At 39.0% G+C, this 12,213-nt stretch overlaps 1 protein-coding gene across 1 annotated transcript in view; it reads right to left on the bottom strand.

Moving 5' to 3' along the window:
• CPE (carboxypeptidase E) overlaps window positions 1–12,012 on the bottom strand; it is a 46,665-nt gene extending 34,653 nt beyond the window's left edge. Inside the window, exons 1-3 of the mRNA XM_004717385.2 lie at window positions 11,898–12,012; window positions 6,337–6,533; window positions 3,099–3,266 (exon numbers count right to left, since the gene is read on the bottom strand). Of these exons, the coding sequence (XP_004717442.1) occupies window positions 3,099–3,266; window positions 6,337–6,533; window positions 11,898–12,012 (480 nt within the window). The remainder of the gene's footprint in view (window positions 1–3,098; window positions 3,267–6,336; window positions 6,534–11,897) is intronic.
• Between the last annotated feature and the right edge of the window lie 201 nt (window positions 12,013–12,213).

Below are 12,213 nucleotides of genomic sequence, written 5' to 3'. Positions count from 1 at the left end.
ATGTGCTTGACACAATGGATGGATGTATGGATTGTGATGAGAATTGTATGAGCCCCCAATAAAATAATTTAAAAATTAGTTGATGTTACTGGACTATATGGGATATCAGAGCCAGGCGAAGGAGTGGGCCAGCCAGCATCTGGCAAGTTCAAGAGACATTTAGATGACTTAAGAACTATAATTATATTAAAAAAATCATTTCCAGGCCCTCAAGAAAATGATTAGGAGTAGATGCATTGCAAAGCTGAATTTTCTGCAAACACCACCTCTTCTCTACTCTTTCTCTGGGAATGATTCAATAATCTCTCTCGTCTTTCTCGCTCTTTTCCTCTCTCTCCCAAGTAGATATTAAAAACAATATGTAAACAACATTGGGACATCAATAATTATGTGTGTCTAGTCCTGAAAAGCACTTATAATGGATTATGGTGAAATGATAATGATAGTTCTAGGGCTTGCTTTCACAGGCTTCAATTGGTATTAACTCATTCAATATTTAAATGAAGTAGGCACTATTATCACCTCCATTTGTTAAACTGTGTGTGGTTTTGTTGCTGTTGTTGTTTTCAGATAGCGAAGGTGAAGTTCAGAGAAGTTAAATAACTTTCTAAAGCTAACACAGCAAATATGGAGGATATGAACCATGGTAGCTGGTTCCAGAGAGCATTAACTATTATACTGTATGTTTATATCCTCTAGGCAGTGGACAACAGGCAAGGTTTTTAAACAACAGAGCTGTTTTAAGAAGATCACTCTGGATCTTCTAACAAGAAGAGGAGGCCACTCTGCACGTCAGACAAAGAGACAATGGAGGTATGAACTAATGCAGTGAATGAGTTTACAGAAGCGAGGAAGTCTGAAGAAGGTTCGGGGAGGCCAAAACACTGAAATTTGGTACCTAATTATAGATAAGTCCTGACAGAGTTAAAACAACAAGAGAGCTTCTAGTATTTCTAGTCCTGATGACCACGAAAATGTGAGAATACTTATTTCTGAGATAAAAATAGTTGGTTTTTTGGGGGTTTTTTTGTTTTTTTTAAATTTATCATTTAGTTTATTATTTCATACAGTTAATACATAAATAAGAACAGTGAAAGAGGTACACAAAACTGTATTAGGTCATAAGAGTTTCAAAATATTAATGAAAAGATATTAAGTAATACCTTACAGTAAAACAGCAAAAGTGTTATTTATTTCCATATTGCTTCTTGATTGGCATCCTCACTTGCAATATTCTTCACTTTTATCCAAGCATTATCGTCTGTGTGATTTATTCTTATCCACCTTTTCACTATAGGAATAGGATCCCTTTTTTTTAGAAGTAGGCTACTTAGATAATAGTCACTGTGTAATATATTAAAAACAGGTGGCTTCTCTGAACATACAGTCATCTTTGAAAAACTCCTTTCTACTTCTGCTGGAGTTATAGCAATTATTCTGACAATATTTTTAACTCTTTGAACACTTTTAGAAATTGCATAATTCATTCAATATCTGTGGGAATTTGGGGTATAACATAAAAGCTCTGAGACAAATGGCAGTGTCACGCTCTGGTTTTTGGAACTTTGTTTATATAATAAAAATAGTTTTTAAACATACTTGAGTTTAAGATTCCTTGCCAACAAATCAAGGGAACCAGTGAGCAAGAAAGTTAACCTAAGGATATGAAGCTAGAGAATTTGAAATGTCAGCATTTAAAGCACAGCAGAACAAGCAGGGAAATCAGCTGAGTAATAAGCAGAAAGGCAATAGAAGGACCAGGAGAAAGGTGTATTGGACAAAGAAAAGCGAAATTTCAGAAAAATAAATAAGAGATCATCAATGTGAAATGCTGCAGGAAGAACTTTAGAGTTGATAAAAGGCCTGTGGGAAGTCCCTTCTAGGAAGCCTGTGTGGTATAGTTATTATGCTTTGGGCTACTAACTGGAAAGTCAGCAGTTCAAAGCCACAAGGAGCTCAGTAGAAGAAAAATTAGGCTTTCTACTCCCATAAAACGTTACAGTCTAGCAGTGTGGTGAAGAAATCAGATTGTGGCAGACTAGCGAAAAACAAAACAAAAAATAGAGTCTGGGGTCTTAAAGGCTTGTTTTCAAGCAAGTAGCCATCTACATGGACATCAACTAAGTCCACTGGAAGAAACACACCACTAGACTGTGTGACCCAAGGATTATAAATAATAAAAATCCAAATCTGGAGAAGGAAAAGTATGAGAGCTTAAATTATGAGTATCTGTTTTGCAAGAGGCTATGGATGATAGTGGACGCCCAAAATCCATTTGCAGGGTCCTCACATGGATTAAGATTCCCCTCTGACCATAGTCCAGGAATATAAATAACCTTGCCACCAGACTGAGAACATTGTAAAGTCAATTTTGCCAGCTGTAGTTAAGTGAAATATAACCCCATATCATTTGATCTCCCTTTTGACCCATTTTACAGTTGTTTCAGCTTTCTTTTCTATTGAAGTTTTTCTTTGTTTTGTTTTGTCATTATTGTTGGGGTATTTGTTGTTGTTCACTCCCCATTTGTTTTGCATGATTTTCTGTGAAAGACCAAACTTGATGAATAATTACCGAGGGACATGGCAAGGGGAGTTTGGGGAGAGAGTGAAGGGCAGCTAATAACAATGTTCTGAAATTGATTTTGGTGATAATTGCCCAGCTCTTCGTAATATGCTCAAAGTATCTATTTGTGTGATATTTTAAAGAAAGTGGGGGAAAAAACGGTTACAGTCTCTGAAACCCATAGGGACAGCTCTACCCTGCCCTATAAGGGTGCTATGAATCAGAATCAACTCAGTGGTGGAGGGTTGTTTTGTGGGGCTGTCCAGCATGACTTTCCCGGATACCCACAACTGGGTTCTTACCTTCCTTCCCTCCATACTGATGCTGCGTCACAAACACCTTTACCAAATTTAGGGAGCAAGACTGACTTCAGGACTCTCATCCTTATATCTTTGACCTTCACAACCATAATCACCTCTACAATGCAAACTTTGCCATTACTCCTATAACTATCCTGTATCATTGTGATCAAATATCAGAGCACGTTTCCTTCAGTTAGAGGACAAAACCCAAGAAACGTATACATTTTCTCTACCTTAGTGTTTTGATCCACAATTTTCTTCAGGTTTTTCAACAGATGATTATTTGGACCACCTTCTTTCTCATTCACATAAACTATTCTATCCAGGTCAGGAAAGTTTCGATTCAGATCGATTCCTTGGGCATTGCTCCGGCCCACAAACCAGTCCTTAAGCTCACCAGGCTAAAAAGGCAGAGAGAAAAGCCATCAGTTAGTTACTATAAGTAACACTACCTGTTTAAGGTCTCCATTATGATTTGCAAACAATGTAGTAAGATTACTTACTTCAATAATATCCCCCATAATGATATTTTCACTATTTTACTAATATAACCATGAAGGTATCAGACATGAGTCTCTGGAAAAGGCTTAATGAATAATGTTTCTCATGTTAATAATAGTAATATTTAAAATACTTTATTATCAAGTTGCCAAAAAAAGCATTTATCAACTAATTATAGATGAACTCTTTCAAAACATGCAGTTTTACAATTAGGTTTCATTAGTTGTGCCTATAAATCACAGCAAGCTTATATAAAGAAATGTTGAAAATGATACATTGCTAAATACTTTTAGAATCTAAAAATATGCTTAATATGAGTTATTTAAACACTAAAAGCATACTTCCCTTTTATAGTCATCATGAAACTGCATGAACCCTGTATCAAAAGTTCTAAGGTCTTCGGATTTGGATTTCATTATTTCAAGCCTGAAAGAGGGGATGTATCAGAGCTTAAAGTATGAGCACTCAGTTTGCAAAAGGCTATGGATGAGAGTGGAAATCCAAAATCTATTTGCAGGGTCCCGATGAGGATTAAGGCTACAGTGAATCCCCTCTGACTATAGTCAAGGGCTGTGAATAGCCTTGTTGTCAGACAGAGTGCATTGTAAAGTAGATTATGGCAGATGTGGTTAAGTTAAAATATAATACCTTATCATTTGATCTCCCATTTGACCCACTTTAAAGTTGTTTCAGTTTTTAAATTCTCTGCTTTCTTTGCTATAGAGGTTTTTCTTTGCTTTGTTTTGACATTGTTGTTGGGTTTTGTTTTTTGTTGTTGCTGTTGTTTGCTTCCAGTTTGGTTTTGCATGATTTCCTTTGCATGAAATCCAAGATAGATAAATATATAGAGACAGCAACTGGATTAATAATCACCAAGGGGCATGACAGGAGAGGTTGAGGGGAAAGGGAGAGCTAGCAACAATGAATACAAGAAGAAGAAAAGACTCTGAAATTGATTGTGGTGATGACTGCAAAATTGTTCTTAATATGACTAAACTATCAAATTGTCTGATATATGAAATATATGCCCAAAAACTATTCAAAAATAAAAGAGCCTCATCATCTGAGGAATTGCTGTTCAATGTAAACCTTTCATTTTACCAATGTTACAACTTAGAAAATGGTACAACTAAGAATTTTGAAGATGTTAGATCATATTTTTCTTAACTGGATTTTCTTGGGGTTTTTATGTTAGATTATCCCAAATCCATGAAATAAAGATAATCTCCATATTCTGAGATCATGTAAACTCAAATATCTTACTTTGTAAGTTGCAAAAATCTACAAAACAAAATAGGAATGATCATGTATTTTCCATTCCATAAAATTTAAGTATTTCAATCTTCTATGTTATTAGAATGTCTCTCTCAAAACTTTAGAAATGACACTTTCTGGGTTTCTTACAAAGGCAAATTACAAGTCTATTAGATATTTTATTTATAAGCACCAAATTAACTTCTTAACTATAAGCATATCAGGATTTTGTCATAAAATTATATTGTTTCAAACTATTCAGTTATATTTTATGCCAACTTGAGTTTTCATGAAAATGTAGCGGTAGAGTCCAACCTGTCAATCAGGTCACAGACTGATGATGCCTCCCGTGTGTGTAGCCTTTTCGACAAGAGAGACAATGCGAACTTATGCTTCCTCCTTGCTCTTCTCCTTCCTCCTTGCTTGCACTCTGTCTGTCTCCAGGCATGGTCCCATATGTGCAGCTGACCCCAGGAGTCATCTCTGAGCTGTCTGCATGCCCTGCCATGCTGCCACTGACCCTGGGTCCATGGACCCTGCACTTGCATGTAGCTTCACTTTTCTGCATCACCAGCCTTCATCTATGTGAGTCTGAAGGGGCTTCTGGCTAGCGTCAGACCCATGGGCTTGAGCTGGACTGACCTGGGATGTTTTCTTTTAAGTTACATAGATATGAGCGTCACTGGTTTTGTTTCCCTAGACAATTCAGCTTAACACAACACCATGTCCACTCAAAAATAAAGAAGGGCACACATCATATACACCATGTATCTTCTCTAAAACTTATCAACGTTACAGCTTCTGTAGAAATTAAGGTGTATTAAATTTTCTACATTACTCCTGATACAGGTAGCCCCTACTTTGGGAAGTTAGCTTCACATCACCTCATTATAATGAAAGACGTACATTATTACTATCTTTTTTCACTATCCAAAAGGCTTCCAAAGATGTTTTTCAATTTTATCCAAAAAGCACAAGTAGCGTTCAGTGTTTGCAGCCAACCAAGCAGCAAGGGTGGTGTGGCCCAGCTCCTTCCCAAAGAACTACTGCCAACAAATTATTTTTTTCTTTATATTGGCAGTGTATTTACCCTGTCATCCCTGCTTTTACTACTTGTTAGTGTTATTTTAGGTTTTATATGTTATTTATTATGATACCGTGAGTTATGTGAGGAGTCTGGAAATACTCAAAAGCAATGTTCGTTTGTTTAGTTAGAGGTAAATGCCTCTCTTTGTGTCACTTCAGCTAATGAAAGGTTTCATAGGCACGCTGCTTTCAGATGGGGGAAAGTCTGTGCATAGGCCCAAGGATTAAACTTCAGTAAACTGTTAAGCGGTCTTTCTTCTTTGGTTTCAGTAGAGGGCGCCACGACACCAACGCATTCACAGACTGCCCTGGCGGGAGGCTTCAATACATAGAAGCTATTTTGCAGACTTGCTGAGTTTTACCTAGTTACAAACATGGGTGAATAAATAGTATTTATTTTGCAGCCCAACAGCACATTAATAAAATGTTGGCTGATTAATAAAGCCTTACATTCATGACCTCACCATTATCCTCCACAGTTTTTCGTGCCAGTAAGCTGAATCATGTCTCTAGACCCGCCAGTGCTCTTACGTGGATCTCCACAGCCACTTGTCATGCATTATTTGACCAGAAGTACTATGTACGTACAAACATGCAAACAAATGTCCTTGTGCCCTGGCTCACACTGACCTGAGACGCCGCCTTCTCAAAGCCATCCGGGTTCAGGGAAGGCATGATGTGGATGCGTGTGCTGTGGATCAGGTTCACGATGGTCGCATTCCCCTTCTGGTACTCATTGCACAGGTACTGGGCCAAGAAAATGAGCAGTTCTCGTCCAACTGCCTCATTGCCATGCATATTTCCAATGTATTTAAATTCAGGCTCGCCTAAAAGACAAAAGACGATAGGTGGTATGGAAATATTTCCTATATTGTCCAAAAGGGAGCAAGTGGCATTTAGTGCTGAAGGTGTGACAAACCTACTACTATTAATTATGGAGTTAAGCTGCTCAACAAAAGGTTGGGGCTTCCAGTCCGCACAGGCCTGCTAATCTACGTCTGAGACATCAACCACTGGAAACCTGTGGAGCTGGACAACTCTTGTCGATATGACCAAGCTCTTGAAGTGCATGACATGTTGATAAAACTTTTTTTTAAAGAAAAGAAAATCCTACGGCGCACAGTTCTACTCTAACATACATGTAGTCACCAGAAGTTGAAACTCACTTCATGTTTTGTTTTTGCTTTTTAGCCTTTGTTAAGCCTGGCTGACAGCTTCTTTTCCCTGCAGAATCGATAGCTCCAACCCTGGCATGCATTGAAAATGAACTGCCCTTAGAGTCCCAGTTAATACACACATGTATGGGTTTATTCCAAGTGAAATGCACTAACACGTGTGTCTGCAATCTGTGGGTGGCAGAAGAAAAGTTCTCTCAAGAACTCGCTTAGCCTTAGTAAAGTGTCTTCAAAAGACAAGAGCAAGGGTGCAGTCACAACAGTGGCATCCAAGGTACCTGGTCAACCAGTTGGACTGACAGCAGAGTGACCATTTCAGAAGGTTATGTGATTGTTTGGGGAGCTTCAGAGGGTTCATCTTGACAGAGTTTCTCAAAGGACAAAGGATCATGGGGGCTTATTAGGAAGATCTTTTAAGGAAACTAAAAATAGTGTTGGTAAGAAAAAGGCCAGAAAAAATCATACCGAGAATTTAGTTTTCCATATGTGTGTGTGTGTGTGTGTGTGTATGTATATATATAGTCTTCAAGGATAGCAAAGGCTGACCTAAAAGAATTCCATTGGGCAATTTTGGTTCCACCTGCGCCCCCCCCCCGCCCCCCGTTTTTCTGTCTACCCTTTCTAGAGATGGCACACTTTCCTGGGTTTCTCCTCCAGCCCTCTCCTGTGTCCCCCACTTCTGGAGCCGGCAAGTTCTCTCCCTCTTCAACCGTACCACTGCTTCTTCCCTGCCTGCTTTCCCAGGAGAGTCCATTTCGTCTGTGGGATGTGCTATCAAAAGCTTAGCTTTCAGTCTTACCCAGCCATCCTCCAGCCCTCACCTCAACCTTTCAGACTTATTTTTGTTTCCAAACCTCAAAGATCGTTTCAAAGGAACACAATTTGAGTCCCTCGCAGATATCCGGGCTACCATTGTGACACGGTGGAACCAAGAAAGGACTTAAAGGAAGGAAACAACATGGAGACCTAGATGGAGGGTATGTCAGAAAACAAGAGCTGCATATTTTTATATTTTTGTTTAATAAAAGTTTCTACTCTTTTATAGCAAGACTTGTTTACTTATCCCTGCAAATATCAAAACACCCCACACAGCCCTTCTGTTCTTCTAGTCCTCTCTCACCAGCAATCCATCCCACTTTAGTAACTACTCTAGCAACACAGTACTGTGCATAAGGTGAAGGTATTATCTTCAATTTCCATTTTATAAACTAACACTGAACTTTAAGAGGCCTGACCCTGTCACTGAAACTAGGATTCAAAGGCAGGTGTCCTGGATTATTCTGAGCTATAGTTGGATAGATAGAGAGATTAGATGGATAGATGATAGTTAGATAGATAGATAGATAGATAGATAGATAGATAGATAGATAGATAGATAGATAGATAGATAGATAGATAGACAGTGATTACAATCATGTACTCTAAAGCTACACAGCTGCTGTGGTTTAAGTCCTAGCACCAATTTTGGCTGGTTTGAAGATGTTACTTCAGTTCTCTGGCACCATGCTTCTTCATTTGTTAAACAGAACAAAATAATAATCAAACCTCCATTGAGTCCACTCAGATTCATAACAACTCTATAGGGCAGATTTGAACTGCCTCTGGGATTTCTCAGGCTGTAAACCTTTATGGGAGCAGAAAACTTCCTCTTTCTCCAACAGGGCGACTGGTGGGTTTGAGCAACTAACCTTGTGGTTAGCAGCCACAGCATAACCCAATTTGCAACTATAGAGCTCCCAAATCAGGTATCACTAGAGCTAAATGAAATAATGGATATAAATGCTTAAAACAATATATAACCAATAAGTGCTCCGTGTTTGTTATTATTTTTAATATTATCATTCTTATGTTACATTATATTTAATTATGAGGTGCTTTGCCAAACATAGGAACCCTGTGACATAGTTGGTTATGTGTTGTGTAGTGAACCCAAAAGATTCATGCCCACCTGCTGCTCCCAGGAGGAAAATTAGGCTTTCTGCTTAGCCTCGGAGATCATAGGGCAATTCTACTCTATCCCATAAGGTGGTTAGGAGACAGAATTGACTCAATGGCAAGGGGTTGCGTTTGAGTTACCGTACATAACCTAATTTTCTCCTTAGAGCAGTCAAATAAAATGTGAAGCACAGATATTTCATTTTCACTAGTATACATATGCAAACGAAGGGCTCAGAATTCAAATATAAATCCCCAGTGTTCTTTACTGCTGCTTGCTATTGCTTTTTAGGAATACTAAAGAAGTTGTAGAGCATTGTAGCAAGTGATCTTAATTAGTTATATTGTTTGGCTCCTTCCTGCTTCATCTCTTCCATGGGCTCAACTTGTGGAATGAAAAGAATTTTCCTTTTTTGCAAAATTAGTAGAGCTGCTCGTTTCTGATGTAAGAAAAAAAAAATTGGAATTGCTTTCTCCTGGAAACAAATTTTCTAAATATGCTTCACATCTTGAAGGACTACTAAATGTGGGAGGTAAATAGCTCTTAACCACAGAACACCAGGTCCTTCTGTGACCAGAGTTTATGCTGATTTTAATCTATGGATCAGGAGGGAGTAGGATCAGTACTATTTATACCCCTCTCATTTTTTTTTTCACCTTGAGAGGGAGTCTAGTAAAGCTACAAGGTGGCCATAAATCAGAAACAACTGGACGACAAAGGGTTTGGGTCTTTTCTTTGTTTGGCTTTTGGTCCATACTTGCCCAGAAGGTAAGAGAAGAGAGACGTGCTTCTGATTTTTAAAAGTTATATTTACCTTCTTCCGTTCCATTAAAGTTGTGTGCTTTATAATTTGCCCAACATTGCAGTAAAAGAGAAACAAATTCACACACTCATATGTGCTCAAGAAAAAGCTTTATATAAAGAGTACATGTACATTAAGAAAACACCCCCCCCCCAAAAGAAAACATCCCAGCCCAGTCCAGATCAAGTCCATAAATCTGATATTAGCCCACATGTCTGATACCAATCTATAAACTACTCTTCAGACTCACACCACACATGTAATAGCACCGAATGCAGGAAGATCACAGGCCAGCGGGTGAGAAGTCTTGTGGATGCAGTTGCACTGTAAACATCTCAGCACATGGTCTCTCCAGCTCAGGGCACTAGCGTAGATCCAGGTGTCTTGTCAGCTGCAATGTCTCCCAGGGAGTGATTTGAGAGAGTGTGTGTTTCCCACCTCCAAGGATGAATACCAGAGTTCCTCAGGAGATGGCCATACCCACACAGAGGCCTCATTGGCTATGACCTGATGGGCAGGTAAACTCCACCCTTCACTCAGAATCTTCTCACATTGACAAATGAGTATATAACTACCACAATGTGTGAGCTAGAAGCCTCATAGTGTTGCTTTTAAATGCCTTACCTCATGTCTATTGTATAAGGAGGTAGCTAAAAGTTCTTTAGAAATAGAATTGAAAGATGATGGATATTGGAAGCATATTGGAAGCATTCGTGAAGTTCCTGAGACATTGTCATATTTGTGAGAACAATATAAAAATAATGACCATAATGATAGGGCTATATAGATCATTATATTTAACACATTCACATAAGGAAGTGGGGTTCTGGGAAGTCTATTTTTATCTTTCTCTGTCCTGAGGAAATCATTCAATCATTCTATCACCAAAATTCGTAAGAGCTGTGTCCTTTTAAGCCTACTGATATGCACTGTGAATATGGAGAAGAGCTGCAGTGTTTAAATGTAATACTTGGTGGAGATATAAATCCCTGTGTCGGGCACACCAGAGGACCCAAAAGTACATAATACAGAATTACTAAACTGAAAGAATATAGAATTTGGAGAACAGACAGGCACGTGAGAGATAGTGAGGCATGAGACAAAACTGAAGGAATATTGAATTAATGAGCGTCAAGGTTAAAAACTGAAAGAGTCCCAATGCCTTGCTGGTCTCACTCCAGGACTTCCCTTCCAAAGCCAGAGTTATCTGTTTAAAACACAGCTATCTAAGGGTCAGTTCTACGGTTGTGTTAGTCTTGGGTAGACTAGAGAAACAAATCCATGGACACACATATGTGTATAAGAAAGAGATCTATATACAAGAGCAATTGAACATTGAGAAAACATCCAAGCCCAGTCCAGATCAAGTTCATAAGTCCAATATTAGCCCATATGTCCGATACCAATTTATAAAGTCCTCTTCAGACTTACAAAACACATGCAATGACGCCAAATGCAGGAAGATCACAGGCCAGTGGGTAGAGAGTCTTTGGATCCAGTGGCAACGGAAACATCTCAGCGCTGGCAGGGGTCTCTGCATCAGGGTGGGTCCATGTGTCTTGTCAGCTGCTATGTCTCCCAGGGTGTGAGCAGAGAGTCTCCCACCTCCAGGGAGCAAAAATACCAGATTTCCCAGAATTCTCAGGAGAAGGCCATGCCCACACAGAGGCCTCATTGGTTATGATCTGATTGACAGGCTAGACTCCATCCCTACATTCTTAATCCTCAAATTGACAAATGATTATATAACTACCACATAACCAATCACCATGAAGGACAAAACTATTGACAATATCTTTCATTCCATGTGGTCTAGCCCCAGTTGACTTCTCTAACACATTTTACCTGCTTCTAAGCATTTGTGAATAATGCTTCTCAGAGTAAGTTCAGTTTCCTAGTTATTTTTAGTAACTCAAATTGAAAATACACATTCATTAATGTGGTTACTCAATAACCCTGCTTCTCTCTAGATTGTAATATCTCTTAGTACTGAGATAGTATTTAATTTACCACACACATGTGTCCGCCAGGCCTCGGACACACTTTGAAACATGGTAAGAGAACAATTATTACCTATTGCATAAATGCATGAGCAAATGAGTGAGTGGTCTTGCTTTAAACCCCATCTTCCGAGCCGCTGACAGAAGTGCCTTCTCTTGAGATGCAGGTGCAGCCTTGGCTATCTGAACACCTTCCTCGAACAATGGAGGGGGTACAGGAGTAACTGCAGGAGACTCAAGGCAGCATCTGGGAGCCTGTGGACATGTGGGACACTTACCAGTGTCAAGGTTTGCTGCTGTGTCCTCCCTTTCCAGGAAGGAATGGACCTTCTTCATGGGAATGAGGGCAGCAGTGTCATGAACAACTGATTTCTCATGAAGATTAATAACCATGGTTACCAGGGAACCACAAACCTCTCTAGACAAGAAGGCTATTTTTTCTGGTAAAGTCTAAATAAAGGGTTCTGAAGAGGCTTTGCCTTCAGAATTCTTAATTCAGAAATGGGGACAAAATGGAAAACTCTGGACTCTGAATGACGCTCTCTGTGTCAGTTTCCTGACAATTTATTACAAAACAAATAATGGTGTTTCATT

Source organism: Echinops telfairi, unplaced genomic scaffold, assembly GCF_000313985.2.
Source record: "Echinops telfairi isolate 266 unplaced genomic scaffold, ASM31398v2 ScPeMD7_39;HRSCAF=148, whole genome shotgun sequence".
NCBI classification, from domain to species: domain Eukaryota; kingdom Metazoa; phylum Chordata; class Mammalia; order Afrosoricida; family Tenrecidae; genus Echinops; species Echinops telfairi.
The sequence above is the reverse complement of the archived record's forward strand: the minus strand, read 5'-3'. Positions and strand labels throughout refer to the sequence as shown.